Here is a 25,062-nt window from a genome sequence, read left to right as displayed (position 1 = left end):
AACCCTCTAGATGATTCTAATGTACATTGAAGTTTAAAAATTTAGATGAAAACACTGGGAAAAAAAAAAAAGTAGAGCTAAATAAATGCCAGGTTATGTTGTTATTACTGCCTTGTATGACAATATGGTGTTTGTTATGCACCAGTGGTAAATAGTAAAATTACAAAGTCAGGTTTTTCATAAAATAACTTGTGTTGGCTCTTTTAAACACAGAACACCTTAAACGTGAAATACATATATGCAGTATGTAAGCAAGGAAAGCAGAGATAGTATTGCTTAAATGACAGATATAACTAAGGAATACCTGAAACAGTTGATGAAATGTTATCACTGAAAATTAGGATACTTGAGATTTTGTTGGGCTTGGGGCAAGGATAAAGATGTTTAATGGTCCCTCACATGGTTTGGGTATGATATAAGGTAGCTATTAATATGTATCCTGGCAACGTGGGCAATATGGGAGTAACCACAATTTATCTTATAAATCTTGACTAATAATGATTCAGGTTTCCAATAATCTGGACACTTGTATCTATTAGGATAGAGTAAGACAGATGTACTTATTAGGAAGTTCAGGTCATCTGCCTCCTGACATATTAAAATGACGATTCTGGGGCTTCCCTGGTGGCGCAGTGGTTGAGAGTCCGCCTGCCGATTCAGGGGACAGGGGTTCGTGCCCTGTTCCGGGAAGATCCCACATGCCGCGCAGAGGCTGGGCCCGTGAGCCATGGCCGCTGAGCCTGCGCGTCCGGAGCCTGTGCTCCGCAACGGGAAGAGGCCACAACAGTGAGAGGCCCGCGTACCGCAAAAAAAAAAAAGAAGAAAGAAATAATCAAAACCTTTACTTTTAATGCATATGCTGTTCCCATGGAAATTTACAGGACAGGAAAATGGTCATTCCAAAGTCAGTTTATCTGAAAAACACAAATTGTATGAAGTCTGTGTGTGTATCCTTATTTAAACTAAATGTTCTTAAAAATTCCTAAGCTCAAATGATGTCACAAAAGTGTTAGAAACGTGTAGACCATATAGTGTACACTATATCATGTAAAAATAAATTAAAACAGATTTGGATTATGCTGTCATTTTTAATTTTAATAAAATAGATAATTTCATACTACATAGAGAGCAAGTCCATCCACTCATCGATAAAATTTTAGAAATATTTTCTATAAAAAGTTTAGTAGCTGATTGCGAATGAATCCATTAGAACATGATTTCTATAGGTACAGTGTTCCCATCCTCACCCCCATTCTTGTTAATTTTGAGAAAATTTAAAAATACAGAAAAGTACAAAAAATAAGACAAGATATCCATATACCACAATCCAGAATTAACCAGTATTTCAATATATTTTCTTGCAGTCTTTTTTTTTTTAAAGAGAAATGGACGTTTATATATAAAACTGAAGTCCCCTCTAACCAATCCAATCCCCCCCTCTCCCACACGCATTCCCTTCCCTTCTCCACTCTTCACAGGCAACCACTATCAAGAGTTTGGTCTGTATCCTTCCAAACCATTTCAAAAACATTTAAAAAACATACATACATATATGTATCCATTACCAATATATAGCACTGAAATTTTGAGGGAAGTATTATTCAAATTTACAAAACTGTCATCGTAATATATGTCATTCTGCAACTTTATCTTTCCCCCTCAACGTGATTTTTGAGATCTTTCTCTGTAATACATATAGATCTCATTTATTACATTTTACAGATATACAGTATTCCATCATAAGTACTTTCCATTTTGTTGCTGATGGGCATTTAAGTTGTTTCCAATTTATGACTACTACATATCATGCCAGAGTAAATAGCCTGGTACACATTTCCTGAGCATACAAACTCAGACTAGAATTGCTAGGTGTTTTTCAATTTGCTATAAGGAATGTTTCCCAACTCCCAAGGTCATAACCATTTTAGTATATAGCTTTTTCATATTACTATTTTTAACCTAACCCCCCTGGATCTTACCTTTGTGTATAGTTTTTTTTTTTTTTTTTGTCCCTTGGAGAACAAATTACCTCCAAATCATTTTTTAAATAGTCCCATTATATTCTCATCTCCTGATGCCATTTCTATATTATAAATTCTAATAAATGCATAGGTGTTTCCAGAATCTCTTCTGTTCTGCTAGATCAATACCATAAAGGTCTCTTCCTTTCTAATACTTGCAACCTTTTTTTTTTTTTTTTTACATTGGTGAAGATCTCCAGATCCATGCAAACGGCAATGTTAAACATGTTTTCCATTCCCAATTTTAGTGGAAATGCATCTAAAGTTTCAGCATTACCTGTGCTGTATGTTTTTTTTTTTTTTTTTGCTGGATATTATCATACAAATGTCTTTCTCTTCAGGATGAATTCTCTGGTATCCTTTAAGTTTTTAGCTTTTGTTTCTCTCATTTGTGATGCTTTCCTTCAGAATGATTATTTCTGATACGTTATGAGATGTAAATTCCTGATGAACACCTTTCATGATATCCACAGGTTTTTAATGAGTATGAATTTTCTGGTGTCTAATATGGTGTGATTTCTGGCTGAAAGCTTTCCCACATTCACTACATTGATAAGGCTTCTTACCTGTGTGTATTCTCAAATGTAGAGCAAGGGTTGAGAATTGAGAGAAAGCTTTCCCACACTCATTACAACCATAGGGTTTCTCACCTGTATGGCTTCTCACATGCACCGTAAGAGATGAACTTTGAGAGAAGGCTTTTCCACATACATTGCATTCATAAGGCTTATCACCTGAATGAATTCTCACATGTACAATAAGTGACGTTCGCTGAGAGAAGGCTTTTCCACATTCATTACATTCATAGGGTTTCTCTCCAGTGTGAATATTTTGATGTTTTATGAGGTACTTCTTCTGACCAAAAGCTGTTCCACATTCACTACATTTAAAGGGTTTCTCTCCAATATGAATTTTCTCATGCTCAGTAAGGTTTGATTTGCCACTGAAAGTTTTCCCACACTCCTTACATACAAAGGGCTTCTCTCCTGTGTGAGTTCTCTGGTGTCTGATGAGGTTCGACTTCTGAATGAAAGCTTTCCCACAATCCTTACACTCAAAAGGTTTCTCTCCAGTGTGAATTTTCTGATGGGTAAGAAGGTTTTCCTTCTGGCTGAAGGATTTTCCACATTCATTACATTCAAAAAGCTTCTCTCCAGTATGGGTATTTTGATGTTTAATAACATACTGCTTTTGGCTGAATGCTTTTCCACATTCATTACATTCAAAAGGTTTCTCTCTATTATGAAAATGCTCATGCTCAGTGAGAGTTGATTTGTGGCTGAAGACTTTCCCACATACCTTACAGGCAAAGGGGTTTTCCCCACTACAAATTCTCTGCTGACTGAGGTGTGACATCTGAATGGAAGCTTTCCCACATTCACAAGATTTCTCTCCAGTATGAATTTTTTGATGAATGAGAATTTGCTTTTAGCTGAAGGTATTTCCACATTTCTTACATTTGTAGGGCTTCTCTGTGTATGACCTTTCAAATGCAGAGTAAGAGACAAGGTTCAAGAGAAAACTTTATCATACTTAGTACCTTCAAAGCTTTCTCTTCAACTCTAAATTTTCTAATACTCAAATGAAGTTTTGTTACATTCACTGGTTTCTCTCCAGTATGAATTTTCTTCTACTCAATGAGATTTGTTATCTAGCTAAAGGCTTTTCAATATTCCTTAGAAGCACAGGGTTTCTCTCCAGCCTGACTTCTACATTTATGAGGTGCAACATGTGAGTGAAAGTTTTACCACATTCAGTAAATTCATAGGTTTTCTCTCCAGTATGAATGCTCTGATATCATATGGGGTTCAAAATTTTTTAAATGAAGGCATTTCCACACTGATTTATACCTAAAGGGGGTTATTACCACAAGGAGTAAGCTGTGGCAGGATTTCCAAACTAACTGATGATTCTTTCCTACACAACTAAGTCTAAATTGTGTTTCAAACTCTTTCTGGGTTAAGTTGAAAAAGGTGTTGCCTTAAAAGATATAAGGTTTGAGATCAGAGGAAGTATTTTTCCAATTTTCTTATATTCACTGCTTTTTTCCTCAGTCTGTACTTTACTGGAGCTGGATGCAACTTGCCTCCCAAGTCTTGTTGCCTCTCTATCTGCTCATCATCTTCTCAGGCTTCTTCTAAAATGGAGTACAAAGAATCATCATTTAAAGGAGTCAATGTGCTTAGAACTGTGGCTGGCACATGGTAAGCACTCAATAAATGTTAGCTTTATGTTATCATCATTATGAATTTTCCCATTACTAGTAATAAAATTTCAGATTGTGCTTTTGGGGATGAACTCGGGTAGCCCACCTCAACAGTATGAAAGAATCCTCATGACCAATGTCTCCAACTAAATTTTGAGAAGGAAACCTTTATAGAGGACCCCTGGTTGAAAATTAACATTCATATGTACATAAAGCTTAGATTATTCTTTAAAAATAATCTTTCTTATTTCATAACCCAGCAAATTGAATGTAACAAAAAATGAGAAATTAACAAACAGGATAAAGAGGTGACCACATAAAATTAAGAAAGTCTACCTGGGATTCCTAAGAAATGGAAAAAGGAAAAATCAACTGCTTCCTTCTAAAACTCCATTAAAATGACAAGAAAAGGGAAAATGGTACAAACTCATAAGAAAAAAGAATATGATAGGAGACATCAATACACACAGGTATTAACAAAATTTTTGATAACATAAAGTACATGGAAGATTTTCAACACACAGAAGAGCTGAGGAAGTTCGAATAACATAAAGGTATTCCAGAAGAGGATGCCAATGTCAAGCAAGCCAATTTGTGCCACAAAATATCAGAAAGATTCAGGAAATGAAGGGAAATCAAGTATCTCAAAAGAAGGAATGAAGGATTGTTGCTGGGTTAAAAAAAAAAAGGTGTGAGTTGCAGCTGGACCTCTACTGTCAGTTAGGAGGACAAAGGACCACTCCTCTGTAAGAAATGGAAGTTATTCTTTGCAGAAATTTAATCAGAGTAGCTCTAGTCTCAGGGACACTCAACAAATGAGATGACAGGTGCTATACTGAAATCAACAGGATCTATATGTAATATGGTGAAACCTCCAGTTCCATTATGCAGCTGATGCCAAAAATTGTTGGCAACCTGTGAGCAGGATATGAAAGGACCTTTTTCTGGACAAACTGAAAGGCCAGTGAAAAACTTAAACAGGATGCCCACCATCTAAGATGATACTTGTTGCTTGTACTCTTTTTTTTTTTTTTTTGCTGAAACGGACTACCTGGCCACACCTGAGTTCATGAGAGTAAGGCAGTATAACGCTTCTGCAGGAGGAGACCCTGAGTCCATGAGGCATTCTATTTTTCACCCACTAAAGCCTACCAGATGACTAGAAGCACCCAGGTATGAAAGAGCTTACGTTTTAGTGAATCATTCTTAAGTATGACTGTGCAGCCAGTGTTCCACACACATTAGAGGAACCCCACTAACATGACAGATCAACATTGAGAGAAAAAAGAAAGTCAAAGGAAATAAAGGTAAGGCACAGCAAACAACAAAACCCTAAAAACCAATCAGTTATGAGAAGATATTTTATCAGTGAAACAATAACAGGATTCTGTAAGCAAGAAGCAGAAAGAAAAAGTTCCCTTACAAATTAAGACTGGGGTTGAGGGGGTGGTGAGGGGGAAGGTGGTAAAGTAGACTGTATTACCATTCACCAATAACAGAGTCTCCTAAGCACAGAGGGGTCATACTGTTAATATGAGCACAGGTGACAAGTGTGATTTCCTAGTAGAAGTTTTGTTTGTTTTTTTGGGCGGGCACGCCTCAGCTTGCAGGATCTTAGTTCCCTAAAACCAGGCATCCAACCCGGCCCCCAGCAGTGAAAACGCTGAATCCTAACCACTGGAATGCCAGGGAATTCCCTCTAGAGACTTCTTTTTTCCCCTCTTTTCTTTCTTTCCTTTTTTTTTTGGCCACACCACGCAGAATGTAGGATCTTAGTTCCCCGACCAAATATCGAACCTCTGTGCCCTGCAGTGGAAGTGAGGAGTCTCAACCACTGGACCTCCAGGGAAGTCCTCTCTAGAATTCTTAAAAGGCCCACTTGGTACCCCACACAATGAATAATAAAGATGCATACCTAGACACATCACTGTGACATTTCAAAACAGAAAAGAGGCCATAAATGCTCTCAGAAAAAAGAACATATATCATTCAAAGAAAAAGGAATCAGAATAAAATTTCCCAACAGAAAGACAGGAAGCTAGAGAGAAAATTCTGAGAGAAAAATTTTAAGCTTAGCCTATCAATCTAATAAGACAGTCAAATAAATCCATTTATCAGATATGCAAATGCCCAAAAATGCACCTTTTCTCCCAGGATGGTACTAGAAGATGTGTTCCATCAAAATTAGTAGAGAAGACAACAGATATAGAATCCAAAAAAGAGGGGATGAATAGGGGAAAAAGTGAAAAAAATTTCTATGATAATGGTGATGAAAAGCTATAAGGTAAGAGCTGACTATCAAGTCAGAGTACAGCCAGTCTAGACTGAAGCAGGCCGACAAAAATTCTAAAAGTAATATCTCTAAGGGGAAAAATGGAAGGAGATTTCCCAATGCATCTGACCATGTAGAAACAAGTATTGAGAGGGCTTTGAACTATTCTGAAGAAAGTCCAAGGGAGTCTGTGCTAAATATAGGAAACCAAGCAAGGAAAAGCACTTGGGCAAATCATCTAAGTTGTGAGCTAAACCTAGCCACTTTTCTCATGAAGCACCATTTTTTACTTTATTTTATGGAGCACCACTAATGTGCTTTAAATAAATTAATAAATGCCTTACAAACTATGGTTATTAAGCCTTGGGTATTGTTTGCCAGGAACTTCCTTCAGACAGAACAAAGTAAGACATCATCTCAAGGAAAACAACTGACAGTATATGTTGCCAATGATAGAATTCAAGTTTTCAAACAAAAATTAGAATTTTGGAAAACCACAAATCCTCCACCATGAGACTGATAGCTTCTCAATACTTAAAAAACTTTCCTGGGCTTCCCTGGTGGTGCAGTGGTTGAGAGTCCGCCTGCCAATGCAGGGGACACGGGTTCGTGTCCCGGTTTGGGAAGATCCCACATGCCGCGGAGCGGCTGGGCCCGTGAGCCATGGCCGCTGAGCCTGCGCGTCCGGAGCCTGTGCTCCGCAGTGGGAGAGGCCACAACAGTGAGAGGCCTGCATACCGCCAAAAAAAAAAAAAAAAAAAAAACTTTTCTAATGAGACTGGTGATGTTAACAAACTGTGATGTTTTGATATTGTATAGTGAGATACATCAACGTTTTAAAGATCTCCATAATTCAACAGACAAACACATATTACAAAATCATGCATGGGTAAGAGATCCATTCAAAGTTTAAGACAAACCAATGGATTTTACGTAAGAGAACAAGAAATGTGTTTCAAATTTCACATTATGGCTAATCTTAAAAAAAATGATCACTTGTCAAGTGTTGGTATAGTACCAAAGAATATTTACAATTATCTGAAAAGGCTACTAAAATACTTCTCCCTTTTCTAACTGCATCTGTGTGAAGCCACAATTTTTTAATATACTTCAACCAAAACAACAGGTTACAATAGCAGATTCTGCTATCTCCTATTAAATCAGACAATAAAGATATTTACAAACATGCAAAACAATGCCACTCTTCTCACTAAATTTTTTTATTTTGGAAAATTGTTATTTTTATTAAGAAACAATGTAAGTTTATATGTAATGGTTTTTTTTTTAATTAATAAATGTTTCTAAAAGTTTCAATTTTTTGTTAAATAAAGTAAACATCACAAAAGTCCACATAATAAACCAAAGCTCTTTGCGGGTCCTCAAGTTTTAGGACTGTAAATTTTATTGCTATTGGGTACTGGGTTTCCTTCTGTGGTGATGAAAATGTGATAATGGTGATGACTGCATGACTTTGTGAATATATGAAAAACTACTGAACTGTATACCCTAAAAGGGTAGATCTGGTTAGCTGAATTATATCTTAATAAAGCTGTTATGTAAGAAAAAGAAAAAAAAATGTGAAGAGTTCCTAAGACCAAAAAACTTTGAGAACCTGATGCTCAAAACATTTCTCTTTATTCATTCCACAAATACCTTCTTCTTTCCTACTATGTGCCTGGCACAGTTCTAAGCTCCAGGGATAAACAGTACTGAATAAAACAGACAAAATTTTCTGCACCCATCAAGTTTATATTCTAGTGGACAGAGACAAATAATAACCAAATGAAGGAGATGGTTTGTTAACAAGTTTTAAGTGATATGGGGTAAAATTAGGGAAGGGATAGAGTTTCAATTTCAGATGAAGAGGCCTCTGAGAAGGAAGATTCAAGACATGAAGGAAGAAAGAGTGATCTGGAGGAAGAGCATTCTAAGCAGTAGTTAAGTAAGTTCAGAGGCCCTGAGGAAAAGCCTGCCAAGCATGTTAAATATGCAATCAGTGAGTCACAATTACACATATTATGTTCCTTATATCCTTTGGCTTAGCCTGATCCCCTCCTATTTTTTACACTTCTTAGAATTCACAGAACCTCCTGGAAGCAGCTCCAGTAACATGCTCTTAAAAAGACTTTTCCAATCTTGTCTCTTACTTCTAAACATCTTTCCCTTAACTACTAATCACAATCACATTCACTTTTCTTAAAATAAGTGTTTCATATGAAATATTTTTAAACCCAAATTTGTATGTAGCTAAGTCTTAGCATGCTAACTATAATCTGAGATGCTGGATTGCAGTAACAGCTCCACTCTTTTCTTTGGATGGCTGATAGCAAGTATTTTTTAAATATAGGGGGCATTACCAAGGGGGAAAAAAGGAGGGGAGGACAGTTTAGAGTTTAAAGACTAAAAAGACAACAACAAAACCCAAAGTTTAAACGTTGACTGGATTCTGGTATTTAAAAAAAAGCTATAGAGGGAGCTCCCTGGTCGTCTCGTGGTTAGGATCTGGCGCTTTCACTGCTGTGGCCTGGGTTCAATCCCTGGTCAGAGAACTGAGAACCCACAAGGCTCGAAGAGGCCAAAAAGAAAAAAAAAAAACCTACAGAAAGTATTTTGGAGATAACTGGGGAATCTGAATATGGACTATTACACAATATTAGCACATTATGACTAATCATCTAACGTGTGGTAACGGTATTTTTGTTATATAGAGGGATGCCAGTATTTTTAGAAAATGCTTACTTAATTTTTTAGGAGTGAAATGTCATGCTGTTTGTGTGCTGTAGTGCACACAATACACATGCACTGGAATACAGATACATCAAACATGGCAAAATACTAACTATTGAATCTGTGTGGTGGGTATAGAGGAGATCACTGTACTCTTCTTTCAGTGTTTTATGGTGTTTGAAGATGTTAAGAATTGATTAAAAAAACAAATCTTCCACAATAATAATTCAGATTATTTAACAAGTTACCACATGTGTAATCAAAACTGCAAACAGAAAATATAAAACATGGGCCTTCCTTTCAACAAGTTCATAAGATATCCAGACATAAAAAAAAAAAAAAAAAAAAACACTTAAGATGGTATTTACTAAGGACTTTTGAATTTCTGTGGAAAATGTGAAGCAGGATGGACAATCAGAGGGGAGATCAAAAGAAGAGGAAGTAACAGGTTTAAATAAGCAGGAACTAAATAGGTAGGGTATTTCATAATCAAAGGCCAAGATTCAAATAATTTTATAGAAAGGAAATATGTTCACATTTATATTCACATGGTTAATATGCCCTCTCTTGATTAGAGCAAAGTATATCTTTTAAAAGGTTTGACTGACCATATCACAAGGACCATAAGAAAAGAAATAATCCAGACCTAATTTGAAAATGGTTTGAAGTAACATCTGGACCTGAAATAATGAGCTGAAATCTCTAATTTGGGTAGGATATTAATGATTTCACGGTCTGACACAATGAAAACGAAGTCAATTGGACAGTTGTTTATCCCGTAAACAGGTAAAATCATGGTGGGCAAGACAAAAAGCCTGGAGGTGCCAAAATAAAAATTGATATTTATAGAAAGAGTTACTTCTAACTTCAGAACGAATGAGTCACTTTCTAGGGATCAGTTTATAAAGGGAAGGAGGAAAGGCAGAATACAAAGTTCCAGAAGCCACCTCCAGTAAGAGGATGGGGGGGGAGGGCTCAAAAGATAAGGAAACACTTAAGACAGAAAAAAGCAACATCTCAGGCCATCAAAGCACCAATCAAGCTGAAGTGGGAGAGAATTCCTAGAGGAGGGACTCAAACATAACATAAATAGATGCTTTCTTCTAAAACGAAAAAGACATCTCTGCTCACTTTATGCCTGTGAAGGAGAAAGATAAAGAGGAAAAAAAAAAGGGAAAACTGCATTGTTGATAAGAGTAGGAAGTAGCTATAATTCTAATGTCTTATGAGAAAGGATATGAGTGGGCAGCTGCCATTGCTGTTTTTACGAAGAGCTCTCATGCACAATGCTCTCCAAAAACAAAAGGCACAGCTTCAAGGGCCATTATCACTACCTCCTTGTTTCTAACAACAGAATCCAGGAATGTAGGCTGGATGCAGGAGACTTGGTGGACACTCTGGCATCCCTGGGTGGTAAGAAAAGTTAAGACTGAGCAAGGAAATGCAGAGACACCATCACTGAATAAAGCAGCTTATTAGTACAGCAAAACAGAAGTCATCACAAGTTTCTATCTCCCTAAATTCCTGACTTGTGCATCCAACTGTCTACCTGAATATGCACTTAGATGATGGACCAGTAGATATGTCACAATTAACGAGTCCAAAAGAAAACTCTTGATCTCCCAAAATTCCTGAAGTCTTCCTATTTCAGTAAATGGTAACTCATCCTCTTCTAGTTAAAGAGTCATCAACAACTCCTCTTTCTCTCATAACCAACATAAAATAAGTCAATCTTGTCAGCTGTTCCTTTAAAATATCTTAAGAATCTGACTGTGTGTCACTAAGTACAATTACTACCTACTGCAATAGCCTCCCATTAATCCCCTCTACCATGTTTTCTTTATAGCAGCCAAACCGTAATTCTGATCTTTTCACTCCTCACCTCAAACCCCCCTGCTTTTTTCCCCAAATATTTCATTTTTATTAGAGTATTTTTTTTGGGTAGTAGAGCATATTACAATCTCAATTATCCTAACAGGCTTTTAAAGGAAAGCAGCTCTGGGTCGTCCCTGGTGGTGCAGTAGTTAAGACTCCAAGCTCCCAACGCAGGGGGCCTGGGTTCGATCCCTGGTCAGGGAACTAGATCCCACATGCATGCCGCAACTAAGAGTTCACATGCCACAACTAAAGAGCCGGCAAGCTGCCAACTAAGGAGCTCACGAGCAGTGCTGCAACTAAGGAGGACACGAGCTGCAACTAAGGAGCCGGTGAGCCACAACTAAGAACTGGCACAGCCAAATAAATAATAAATATTAAAAAAAAAAAAAAAGAACCCAGAATTCCTTCAGGTTCACATGCCTGGGAGGAGCAGGGGGGAAAAAAAAAAGGAAAGCAGTTCTGTCTGACAAGGAGAGAAGAACCAATGTTTAGAGAATGGTTATTAAGCAGAGAGGAGTAGAGTAACTCTTCCTCCATATGTCAGCAAACTTGAATACACTCAGCTTTGATACCTTGCCAACTTGCAAAGCATCTAATGGTGGCTTGAGCCACAAGGGATAAATGAATTATGGTATTTAACAATATTTACTGCTTGACTACTGGCTTCATACAATTTGGTGATTTACCTCAAAACCCTTTGATGGTCTCCCAAAATCACTCAGAATAAAGGCCAAAGTCTATGATTTGGCCTGTTAACCTAACCAAATCTATTCTTATTTCCTTTGTTCACTCTGCTCCAGCCCACTGCCCTGATCATTATTTCTTGAACAGCACGCTTCAGCCTCAGGGTTTTTAAGATTTTGTTCCTTTTGGCCGAATGCTCTTCCACCAAATACTGCACGTCCCACTCTCATACTCTTAAATGCCATCCTCTTAATGAGACCTTTCCTTGACCAACTTCTTTAAAATCATAACCCCCCAGCTTGCCCTCTCTATGCCAGTTTTCCTTGCTTTACTCTTCTGCACAGGACTCACCACCAACTGACAGAATATATCTTTTACCTATTTATTCATAGTCTGTTTTCCCCAATTTGAATATAGGCCTCAGGAGGGAGGAATTTTTGGGCTTCTCTGGTGGCGCAGTGGTTGAGAGTCCGCCTGCCGATGCAGGGGACACGGGTTCGTGCCCCGGTCCGGGAAGATCCCACATGCCACGGAGCGGCTAGGCCCGTAAGCCATGGCCGCTGAGCCTGTGCGTCCAGAGCCTGTGCTCCGCAACGGGAGAGGCCACAACAGTGAGAGGCCTGCGTACCGCCCAAAAAAAAAAAAAAAAGAGAGAAGAATTTTTTACTGCTTTGATCACTGACATTTCCCTAGTAACTGAACTGGTGCCAAATTCAAATCATTCAGTAAATACTTATTGAATATACGAATATACTACGTTGGTAGAAATGTAAATTGGTTTACTTCTCTTGAGAACAATGTGCCTATTTCTATCAAATCTATAAAAAAACATAACTTTGACCCAGCACTTCCACTTAGAGTAAATTATGATGTAACTATATCTGCACATCTCTGCAAAGCAATATAAACAAGTATATGCACTTACATCTTCAATTGCATAAGCCTGGAAACAACCTAAATGTCCATTAGTACGAGACAGGTTAAACAAATTAAATGTTGATACAGAAAAAAAGAAAACTATGTACACAATAGAATACATACCACCATTTACATGAAAAGGAAAACTGAGGGCTTATATATATTCATATTTGCAGCACAGATACATAATATAGACTGGTTTATTCGTAGACTACCTCAAGAAGGATACATGTGAAACTCTTAAAAGTGACTGCATCTTTGAAAAAGAATTACAGGACTCAGGGTCAGAACAGCAGACTTTTTCACTGTATACCTGATGTTCAAAAATTTTTACAAATTCACGTATTACATTAAAAAACAAATACAGACTCATACATCCATACACACACACACACACAGCAGACAGGCAGAATTGACTTCTAAGGCAAAAACTTCTGAAAGAGGTACATGGGGGCAGAAGGGAGTGAGGCAGGAGTTTGTTGATGTATAATGGGGGCGCTGGATAAGAAGACAACAGGAAGTGTGATTACAGATGTAAAATATAATGCTGAGGCATTTAACCACTAAAAGAATTAGAGAAATTGGTAAGTAATAAAAAGGAACCTAAATATCAGATAATATATAAAGACTTAAGACATATAAAAGAATGCACAAAGGAGTCTATACACATCAGGGGATATGAGACTGAGGGCATCATGAAAGAGAGAACAATGACACAGAGGCAGTACAAATGACGTGCGAAGTGCTGACATGCAGAATAAAGGTAAGAGGGGAACCTGGTCCTCTAGCATCTGATTAAAGGAGTAGACTACTAAAAGAAAAAATGACTGGAAATATCTTTCAGGTTTCTAAAGAATTCATATCAAGTGATATTCTAAGACTAGGGCCTGTAAGAAAACATCCTTAAAAGCATTTCAGAGGTGGCAATGCCGACTGAACAACTGTGACCTGCCTGGTTGTGATGCACTCACCTGGACAAATTTCCTTTACACTTCTTTCTCCACCATCCACAGTTCGTCTTCTTGCTTCAACAGAGGATCACATACAGCTTGGCCAGCTTATAACCTGCTATTGGGGAAATGACACAGCACTAGAATGTTAATGCTGGAGCCAAAGTTCTGTCCTAGAACTCAGGCTGAGCCCTGGGACCTCCTGGCCTTCTGAAGGATGAGGAAGGTGCAGTCTCCAGGAATGCACAAGGAAGCGACCCTGTGAAAAAGAACAAAGTAATGACTTTTTGTCTTAGAAATTAAAGCACACACAACTATATGAGCAAAGGGACTATTTGGGTCCTGAATTTCAAAGCCATACACTCACTCAACCTTTTAAGGCTCCACACATCCAGAAATGGAGGAAGAAAGAGGGAATGTATTTTGAAAATTTGACCTACATAGGAAAAGCTGTTCATACCTTACATGGCTGCTACTGTTCTCTAGCACCACATTCCTATGTAGGCTCCTAAGTGGATTTTAACTGTGGCCCTTATTCCTGGATGAAATTCAATACTCATATCTATGACTATAACAACATACACCTAACATAACTAAGCCACATGGATAAAGTTGTTCTTGACAGTATTCAGGAATAAAAAACTGAAGTTTTCCTGGAGTCCTAATATTTACTTTGTTAGCAATATCCTCTGAAAGAAACTATATACTAAAAATGTCCTGTAAATATATGTTCATCCACACATTCAAAAAAACGTTTTTAAGAACATTATTGGGACAATGGACAAAATTTGAATATGGATTTTGAATTAAACAATAGTATTGGCATTACATTTTCTGATTTTGATTACTGTACCATGGTTATGTATAAGAATGTCCTTGTTCTTAGAAAATTTATGCTGAAGTATTTGCAGATAAAGGAAGCATGTATACAACTTAGTCTCAAATAGTTCAGAAGAAAAATGTACACACATATTTGGAGAATAAGAGAAGGAAAAATAAAGCAATAAAAAAGTAAATGATTGGTGAATTTCGGTAAAGGGTATATGGGACTTTTCTGCACATATACCCTTCTCTAGAAAAGGTACATGCAACTTTTCTGTAAAGTTGAAATCATTAAAAAAAAAAGCAAAATCCTAAGTTACTACTTATACACTCTATCTACTATGTGTTGAAAAAGCTTGGTCACCAGCTTGTACTGGGGTGTGGCAGATGGAAGGCTTAGAGCCTGCTTTAAACAGTAATGTACACAGAGATAAACATGAGAGAGCGAGTTGCCTAGAAACAGCCTGCAAAAGGAGATCAAATTTGATCTTCTGGACATTCAGAGTGTCAAGTTTCTGAGGATCATGCAGGCAAGTATATCCATTACACAACTGCATATATAAATTAGGAGCTCAGAACAGCCTAGAATGGAAATGGGAATTTGTCAGTTGTCAGAATATCACTGCTGTTGAAGACAGGTGGAATACTACTGTGACTGCTTATAGAGAACATACACAGTCCGTGAAGATGGTCAAGGATGGAATCCTAGGAACACCAAAGGTCAAGGACACAAGGAAAGGTTTCACAGGAGCATGGTGGCTGTTTAGTTTCAATCTTTCAAATACTTTTCCTGAAAACCATATAAAACATCAAAAATAATGGGGTAATGGGGAGGGTGGAACAAGGGGGCAAGAAGCTAATCCATACACTACATCTGTAGTGAAACTAGTAGAGAGAATTTATGTTAACTCTAAATTATTTGTAAGTGCGGACCAAAAACCCAAAATAGCCGAAGTGGTACAGGAACCACAATAGTGTAATAGGTGTAGCAAGAAAGACTAGATAATGGCGAGAAGTCTTTGAGGTAACAGATCTCAGAAATAACTAGCAAATATTCATTCTCAGAATGAGGGATTCACCCTGAGTGAGAACTGTTGTAATGAAGTCTAATTATGAACGAAACTAGCCACAAAAGAAAAGACAAACCCCCAAACTCCATGTACCTCTGCCAAAGGGAAAGCCAAACAGGAGGCCTAAAGAAGTTACAAAGAAGCCAGGAAGAACTCAAAACGCTGAGGGAGATTCTCAGGACTTAAATAGTTCAGAAATCTGCAGCTAGTATTTCCTTACAGAACGAGTAGACCTTACCCTAAGACGGAACTAATGAAAGCAAGACCTAGATTAAACAGAAAGAGACTGCAGGGGAAACAGAAAGAGCAGGCTTAAAAAGTACTTGGGGGCTTCCCTGGTGGTGCAGTGGTTGAGAATCCTCCTGACAATGCAGGGGATATGGGTTCGAGCCCTGGTCCGGGAAGATCCCACATGCTGCGGAGCAACTAAGCCCATGCGCCACAACTACTGAGCCTGTGCTCTAGAGCCCGCTCGCCACAACTACTGAAGCCCCTGCGCCTAGAGCCCTTGCTCCGCAACAAGAGAAGCCACCATAGTGAGAAGCCTGTGCACCACAACAAAGAGTAGCCCCCGCTCGCCACAACTAGAGAAAGCCCATGCACAGCAACGAAGACCCAACACAGCCAAAAATAAAATAATAAATAAATTTATATATTAAAAAATACAAAGCAGGGCTTCCCTGGTGGTGCAGTGGTTGAGAGTCCGCCTGCCGATGCAAGGGACACGGGTTCGTGCCCCGGTCCGGGAAGATCCCACATGCCGCGGAGCAGCTATGCCCGTGAGCCATGGCCACTGAGCCTGCGCGTCCGGAGTCTGTGCTCCGCAACAGGAGAGGCCACAACAATGAGAGGCGCGGGTACCGCATTTAAAAAAAAAAAAAAAAAGCAAATGCATCATCCTGAAAGGCAAGTACTATGAAGATTTATGGGAAACAGAGAGATGGAGATAAAAGTCGGCCTCAACCAGGCTATGGTCATCTAGCCAGAGAAGGTGTGGAAGCCCTCTGCTTTTATACACTAGAAGAAGCACATGAGCTTTGAAGTATAGAATGCTACTATGTTTCCTTTTTCCTGGTACTTGTCTATGAATATCTACCTCATACAAACATGAGAAACACAAAATATTTTGTCTGTGTCCATACAAGGATGCTTTAAAGAAAACAGTGGCAATGAACACCATAATTTTCCAACAGTTAAACTCACCTGAAAATACTGCCACAAGTAGATAAAAAATGAAACACAATGTAACAAAATTAATTTTTTAAAAAAGACATAAAAACTTTAAGAAGCAAGCAAAGCTATAAAAAGAACACAAAAGATAAATGGAGAAACTGATTTAAGAAATGGTCACCCAAAAGGAGGAAATGGAAAGAAAATAGCAGTGGACATCTTATTTTTGTTATATTTGACTTTTTTTAAGACTGCAGCTATCAGAGAGTTTAGAGGGATTTTTATTTCCTTGATTAATGTGATCTTTCCTGGTTGTTGTATCTGAGGCATAACAGTGGTCTCAGCCTTAAACGTTTTGTTTCTACTCACATCCCCAGAGACCCAGGCAGCATGGGTAATTTATATATATATAGGTAATCATAATCTATATCTGACCATGAAAGCCAGCATCTTATCTAATGCAAAAATATTGAAGGCATTTCTATTATTAAACTCTAAATAAAGATAAGGATGCCCACTGCCTCATTTAAAAATATAACTATAAACAATAATTCTGTAAATTAAGCAGGGAATAAAATTAACTTATAGAAATCAACAAACTTTGGGACTTCCCTAGTGGTGCAGTGGTTAAGAATCCGCCTGCCAATGCAGGGGACACGGGTTTGAACCCTGGTCCGGGAAGATCCCACATGCCACGGAGAAACTAAGCCCGTGCACAACTACTGAGCCTGCGCTCCAGAGCCTGCGTGCCTCAACTATTGAAGCCCATGCACCTAGAGGCCATGCTCCGCAACAAGAGAAGCCACCACAATGAGAAGCCCGCGCACCGCAACGAAGAGTAGCCCCCATCACCGCAACTACAGAAAGCCCGCAAACAGTAACGAAGACCCAACACAGCCAAAAATAAATAAATAAATTTATATATATAAAAAAGAAACCAACAAGCTTTATATATAGCACAATGACTCCATTCATAACAGCAATATAAAAAATAAAGTACTTAGAAATAAACTTAGTAAAAAGTGTCTAAAACCTATATGAAGAAAATGTTAAAACACTCTAGGGCTTCCCTGGTGGCACAGTGGTTGAGAGTCCGCCTGCCGATGCAGGGGACACGAGTTCGTGCCCCGGTCTGGGAAGATGCCACATGCCGCGGAGCGGCTAGGCCCATGAGCCATGGCCGCTGAGCCTGCGCGTCTCGAGTCTGTGCTCCGCAACGGGAGAGGCCACGACAGTGAGAGGCCTGCTTACCGCAAACAAACAAAAAACCACTCTAGAAGACCCAAAAGTAAACTGGAATATATACAACACATATCATGTACATAGACAAGAATATTTAACATTATAAAGATCTAATGTCCCTTCTGCTAAATTATTTTACAAAATTTAATGCAATATCAGTAAGTTTTTTTCTAGAACCAGACAAGCTGATTTTAAAGTTTACACAGAAAAATAAACAAGAATTAGGAAACTGAAAAAAAACAAGCAATAAAAGAATAGCTATAATAGATATTAAAACAAAATTATAAAGCATCCATACCAAAAAGATAAATATTGGTACACGAATATAGGCTGGAAGATGGATGAGAATATAAAGTCCAGAAATAGACCAGAAACACGAGAATTTAGTATATGATCAAAATGGAATCTTAAAATAGTAGAGTTAAGGCCTTTTAATAAATGGTGTTGGAAGAACTGGGTAGCCTATTGGAAAAACATAAACCTGGATGCAAACCTAAATATCATACACGAGGATATGAAAACCCATAGAAATTATAATCTTTTAAGGATTTGAAAGTATAGGTGAAACTTGGAGTGGGAAAGGCTTTCTATGACCATAAATGGAAAGACTGATAAATCTATTACATAAAAATAAAAACTTCCTGATTCCACATGGTTTAAAAAAACAAACCAATGTGAACAATATCAAAACACAAATTTAAAACTTGGAAAAATAACTCCAACTCATTTCACATAGGGCTAACCTTTCTAATGTAATTTAACAGCTCCTAGAAGAAAGAGACACCCCATAGTAAAAGGAGAAAAAGGATATGAACAGAGTTCCCAGATAAGTACATGTGGCCCTTAAACATATGGAAGATACTCAACCTCACCCATAATAGAGATGTAAATTAAACCTACACTGAGATACCAATTTTCACTCATTCCTTTGGCAAAAAAAAAAATGCAACTCTACATTGTGATAAGGTTCTAGGAGGAAAGGTGTTCTTGTAGATTGCTAATGGAAATGAAAGTACTTAGCCCTATGTGCAATTCTACTTGTAGCAATCTACTTTAGAGATAATCTTGCATAAGTACAAAATGACACAGATGAAAAATTACTCATTACTGCAGTAACAGCAAAAGACTGGAAACAACCCAAATGTTCAAGAGCAGAATCAACTACGGTACATGCACACAATGGCATCTTATTTATAAGGCAGTTAAAAAGAAAAATATATATATAATGATTAATAAAGGATATCTCCAGGATGTATTGTTAAGTGAAGAAAGTGAGGAACACAGATGTACATAGTACATCTTTTATGTAAGGACAGTGGGGGATAGGAGGGAAGAATAAACATACACTAATGGCCCAACAAACAAAAAAAATCTACTTGAAGGATAAAGAAACAAAAAAACAAGAAACTATATTTAATTGGGACAGAGAAGAATGTGATGCGGGGGAGCAGAATGAGATATCTCTATGAGATACAGTTTTTGTTGAATCACCGAAATGCATTATTTACTTTTTACATGATGAAATTGATTTTTTGAAAAAGCAATCCCTGAACTTGAAAACAAACTGAAACAAATGAACTCAGCTGTACATTAACTTGGTAACATAATTCCTCAAAGAAAGGATTTATTTCAAATGACTTTAGAACAGAGAACTTTGACTACACATCTTTCCTGGGATGCATTCTAAGGACAAAAACAGCTACAAAGAAAATTTTCACATGATACAATATGTTTATGGTTACTACTATCAACATTGTTATTTTTGAAACCATTTTTTTTATAGTGGAGGATAAAGCAAATAATTCTATACTTATATTAACCTGTTCCAAAATTTTTACTATAAAATACAATTAGGGGCTTCCCTGGTGGCACAGTGGTTGAGTCCGCCTGCCGATGCAGGGGACACGGGTTCGTGCCCCAGTCCGGGAGGATCCCACATGCCGCGGAGCAGCTGGGCCCAGGAGCCATGGCCGCTGAGCCTGCGCGTCCGGAGCCTGTGCTCCGCAACGGGAGAGGCCACAGCAGTGAGAGGCCCGCGTACCGGGGGAAAAAAAAACAATTAGGAGCTAAGTATGAGGTAAAAATACTGAACCATTTAAACTGAATTATAAATACTAATATGAACTCATGATTTTTCAAAATGGGTTTTCTAGTTCCATCTCTGAAATGGCCTTGAAACAATTACCTCTGCAGCAATAAAATAACATCCAGGAGCTTCCCTGGGTCTGCCCGCCAGTGCAGGGGACATGGGTTCGATCCCTCGTACGGGAGGATCCCATATGCCGCACAGAGGCTGGGCCTGTGCGCCATAGCTACTGAGCCTGCACTCTGGAGGCCACAAGCCACAACTGCTGAGCCCACACGCCACAACTACTGAGGTCCGCGCGCCTGGAGCCCCTGCTCTGCAACAGGAGAGGTCACCACGATGGGAGGCCCGCGCACCACGGCGAGGAGTGGCCCCCGCTCTCAGCAACTGGAAAAAGCCCACACACAGCAATGAAGCCAGTGAAGCTGAAAGAGGGGAGGGGAGGGGAGGGAGGGGATGGGGGGGAGAACGAACATTCAGCACCCAGATCTTGGTCTCCAATACCACTCTCCAGTAAAAGGAACCAGAGCTCCTTGAAGAAATAGCTAATTCCAAGTCTGGGAGGGAAGGAACAAGATGGGCCTGGAGTGCAAGATCGCTTTCAAAGTTAAATGGGGGCAAGTTAAAATGAGACTGGAGTTAGCATGAAGGAATGTCCACTGACTAAAACTGTGACAATATGACTATCAAAAAGAAAACTAGCTGCAGTTATTAGAGCACAACTTTAAAATGATGCTTAAAGAAAAAGTCAGGATAAATTTGTCACAATTTGAGGTAGCAATCAAATAAATGTAAAAGAAATGAAAAAACTAGAAAATCACTTTGCAACCTTGAAGAAATTATTGATTCAGCTAAGGATTATTTATTGGTGTTAAAACCATTCATTAAATGATTGATGAGGAATGGACATTTGTACCGTGCCAAATTATGAAACCATACAGATTACACTTTGGTCATAAAGGGGAAAATACAATCACTAATGGTGGACCAGTCATATATTTCTGTCCTGATGTTATGCAATTTGAAGATCACCTCTGATGTAGTCTGACCCAAAACAGGTCACAATTAGGATTTTTAAAGAACATCATCAGAGGCTCTGAATTAGAACCATGAGAAAGTAACCATCATAGAAATCAAAGAACAAATCTCATGAAGGAGGCAGTGATGAATTTCTAAGGATGAATGTAACCTGAACAAAGAACTCTAACTTCCTCATTCCCATTACAAAAGAAAATGTAAAAAAAAAGCTTAAACATTGAAATTAAAAAAGAGCATCTGCATATCTGAATCTTTCAGAAAATTTTACCAGAAACAGTAAGAATGAATGTACTGTTTCTGAGGAAATTTTTTGTCCCTTTCTGAATTTTCTAAAAATTTTTATTTTATATTGGAATATAGTTGATTAACAATGTGCTAGTTACAGGTGTATGGCAAAGTGATTTAGTTACACCCATGCAAGTATCCACTCTTTTTCAAATTCTTTTCCCATTTAGGTTATTATATTGATCTGAGTTCCCTGTGCTATACAGTAGGTCCTTGTTGGTTATCTATTTTAAATATAGTACTGTGTACATGTCAATCCAATTCCCAATCTACCCCCACACACACACACACTCTTTCCCTCTGGCAACCATAAATTCATTCTGAGTGTTTGCTTTGCAAATAAGTTCATTTGTATCATTTTTTAAAGATTCTGCCTATCATATATTTGTCTTTCTCTGTCTGACTTAACCTCACTTAGTATGATAATCTCCAGGTCCATCCACCTTGTTGCAAATGGCATTATTTCTGAGGAAGTATTATTCTGTAGATAGTAACAATAGTACTACTTAAAGTTTATCCAGTACTACTAAGTAATAAGGCACTATTTTTTAGAACTCCTCCATCTACACAACTACTCCGTGAATCAGATACTATTATTTTCTCTATAATACTGGATGAGAACCTGAGGCACAAGGGATTACCTGTCTAAGGTCACCAAGGTACAAAGTGGCAGAGGAAAGAGTCTGGTTCTATGGCCTACTTTTAAAAAAAAAGTACTTTGACTTTTGAATATATACTAAATTCATATAGTTAGGGGAAAAAAAACAAAACAAAACATAGAAAGCTATTTGCCCTTGTCCTATCTATGCCAGTACCTCTACCCCCAACAGAGGTAGCCACTCTTACTAGTTTCTTGTGGATGTTGTTTCTTAAAGGAAACAAATACAAGTATATATTCTTATCTCTCCCCTTTCTTACTCTAAATGAAGCATACCATATATTCTGCATCTTACATTTTTCACTTAATATATTTCTGGAGTTATTTCAGTGTCAGTATACAGAAAGCTTCCTCCTCATTCTTTTATAGAGCTGCAAATTATTCTGTTGTATACATACATCATAATTTTATTGAACCAATCTCCTACTGATGGGCATGAATTGTTTCTAATCTTTTCCTATGTGAAACACTGCTGCAATGAACAACCTTGTACCTGTACAACTTCATGTAAATTCAGGTACATTTGAAGAATGAATTTCCATCTGTAAAATAAGTCAAAAAGAAAATACATTTGTAGTTATTATACATACTGCTCAATTGCCCTTCATAGGCCTGTTTCCTGCTAATACCAATACTATTTTAATTTCTGAGGATTTAAAATGTTACTGTTGGGGGAATTCCCTGGTGGCCCAGTGGTTAGGACTCTGCGCTTTCACTGCTGAGGGTGCCTGTTCAATACCTGGTTGGGTAACTAACATCACAAAAGCCCAGGGGAGTAGCAAAAAAAAAAGTAAAATGTTACTGTTGGGCTCCCACCTCCCCACACCCCAACTGCTTTCCTTTTTCAGAGTTTTACTAGCTATTCTAGCTTGTCTATTTTTCCATATGAAGTGCAGAATCAGCTTACCTAGGTCCAAAAAAAAAACTGGATACTTTTATTGGGATAACATTAAATTAATAAATTTACTTAAATTAAATTTGCACACACTTTTTTAAGACGTCTTCCTATTGAAAAACACTGTATATTTGTTCTCTTATGTTATGCCCTTTAGCAGTATTTTAAAGTTCTTTTCCAATAGTTTTGCACAGTTCTTAAATTTATTCCTCAATTTTTAAAAAACTGTTCTTGTAAATAATGGTTTTCTTCTATTATACCTTCTAACTGGCTGTGGTTTGTCTATTTGAAGGCTACTGATTTGTAGATATTGATTTGGTCCCCAATTATTTACAATCACGTGAAGGATAACTGAAGGTGGATTCCTTACTTTTTCGTTACTTCACAAAATCCATACAACCTGGGAACACCTCCACGCATTTAGGAGTTAGGACAACTACTAGTCCAGACTCATGTATAAACACTGAAAGAACTAAGTTTTTTTCAAAGAACGAGGATAACCGTGCCGAACCTAGAACCCCAAACCCTTGACTCCCCAGTCCTCGGCCTTCTGCACTATTTGACACTGCTTCTCAACATGTAAGACTGATATTTACTCTAAATTAACAGAAGACCTATTAAAGTACCCCAAAGATCAGAATATTTGAGACCGTTTGAAGCAGGCTCCCCATAACAAAAATTTCCTTTGAAATATTTTTGTTAAAAAAAAAAAAAAACACGGTGATTTGCATTCTACCCCAATTAAAAACAAACGCGCTTTTATACAAAAGTCCATTTAAAAAGTATTTACCACTTAGCTTTTATATCACCCTTCAAATCTTCAAGTAAATTAGATGTTCCAGGAAGACGGCACCGTTATTATCAGCACTTTCGACACGGGAAGTGCCGCTCGGATGTTATTTTCTCAATGCTGGTTTCCTACATCTCTCTCTCTTAGAAACAACCATACACAATGCTGCACCCTCAGTTTCTCCCTCAATCTCAAACATCCGATCAAACTTGCGGTCAAACTCAGGGTCATGCACGCTCGAACCCTCCTCAGAGGCCCCCACCCCCACCCTACATGTAGGCCAGAAGCTCTTAAACCCACTCCCCACCCTCGCGCCGCACCCCAATATATCTAGAATCCTTCTCTTCAACCTCCCAGACCCCATCGGCCCAAGACACCCACATCCCACCTCCTATTTTCGCGCCACGTGGATCCAGGGGCCGGACTGACCCGCGGACAAAGACCAAAATGTCCACTCGGTGCGCTGCGCCTGCGCACTCCGAGGCCGAGTGAGCACTCCCAGAAATCTCCGCGATGCGGCCCGCACGGTCACCGCGGCCAAGCGCAGGCTGGTATCTGATTACCTTCTATCTACAGCAACGCCGATTTTCCGGCCTTGGACTACATTTCCCTTAAGGCTTTGCTGGTCGACATTCTATGTCTCTCCGTCTGTCTTTCCCACGCGAACTTGGCGGCCTCTTCCTGTGATTATGATGCTCTCAGGGTGAGTACTTTTGCCTTGGAGGAAGATCAGCTCAAGCCTGGTGGAAGGTTTGGAGCCGGAACCCCACCCCGTCTTTGAAGCCTTCCGAGGGCAGCGTCAAACGGGCCAAGCCCGTACTCTGAGGTATGAAGACGCCATCTTCTCTGTAGCTGGTCTGGCTCTGGACTACATTTCCCAGAGTCCACAGCGGCCCAGCGTTACGTCTCTGTTGACGTCGTGGCGAGGTCGTTAGCTTCGCAGGGCCCCGGACGCGACCACGGGGAGGCAGAAGGTGAGGGGTCTGGGAGTCCGGGGCGGGGACAGGGCGTGTCCAGAGAGCCTTGGGTTTTTGCGCGCTGGCGTGAGCGGGCTGAAAATGCACAATTCTGAATGTGTCTTTGTGTGTCATGGTGGTGAGTAGATTGTGCGACTGTGTGTGCCTTAGTGGGTGTGAGATTGTGGCTGTGTATAAAGCTTTGGTGGTGTCTATGATCGTGTTTCATTGTGTGTCCTAAGAGTGGATATGTGTTTGTGTGACATTGACCATTTGTTCAGCACCAAGTGTGTGGGTGTGAGGTGCCTCTGACTCCAGTACTCTGACAGATTTTGGCCCTGGACAGTGATAACCTCAGCCTTTCCCTGTAACACCGAAATTGGGCATGATGTCC

The 25,062-nt window shown here is 38.8% G+C and overlaps 1 protein-coding gene across 5 annotated transcripts; it reads right to left on the bottom strand.

The window, feature by feature from the left end:
* Positions 1–1,068: 1,068 nt before the first annotated feature.
* On the bottom strand, positions 1,069–24,544 carry ZNF146 (zinc finger protein 146). 5 transcript variants are annotated; one of them, XM_027079043.1, is made up of 4 exons: positions 24,276–24,544; positions 22,521–22,569; positions 13,678–13,915; positions 1,069–4,158 (listed from the first exon to the last, which is right to left on the bottom strand). In XM_027079043.1, exon 4 carries the CDS (start codon positions 3,375–3,377, stop codon positions 2,499–2,501), a length of 879 nt encoding a protein of 292 aa, XP_026934844.1. In that variant the 5' UTR covers positions 3,378–4,158; positions 13,678–13,915; positions 22,521–22,569; positions 24,276–24,544; the 3' UTR covers positions 1,069–2,498. The 5 variants fall into 5 exon arrangements, with proteins under 5 accessions (XP_026934844.1, XP_026934843.1, XP_026934842.1 ...); XM_027079042.1 differs by lacking the exon at positions 24,276–24,544 and adding an exon at positions 24,101–24,248; XM_027079041.1 differs by lacking the exon at positions 24,276–24,544 and adding an exon at positions 23,713–23,948.
* Positions 24,545–25,062: the final 518 nt, after the last annotated feature.

This window comes from Aethalodelphis obliquidens, unplaced genomic scaffold (assembly GCF_003676395.1).
Source record: "Aethalodelphis obliquidens isolate GAN/ISIS:26980383/991018 unplaced genomic scaffold, ASM367639v1 scaffold43, whole genome shotgun sequence".
Classification (NCBI taxonomy): domain Eukaryota; kingdom Metazoa; phylum Chordata; class Mammalia; order Artiodactyla; family Delphinidae; genus Aethalodelphis; species Aethalodelphis obliquidens.
The sequence above is the reverse complement of the archived record's forward strand: the minus strand, read 5'-3'. Positions and strand labels throughout refer to the sequence as shown.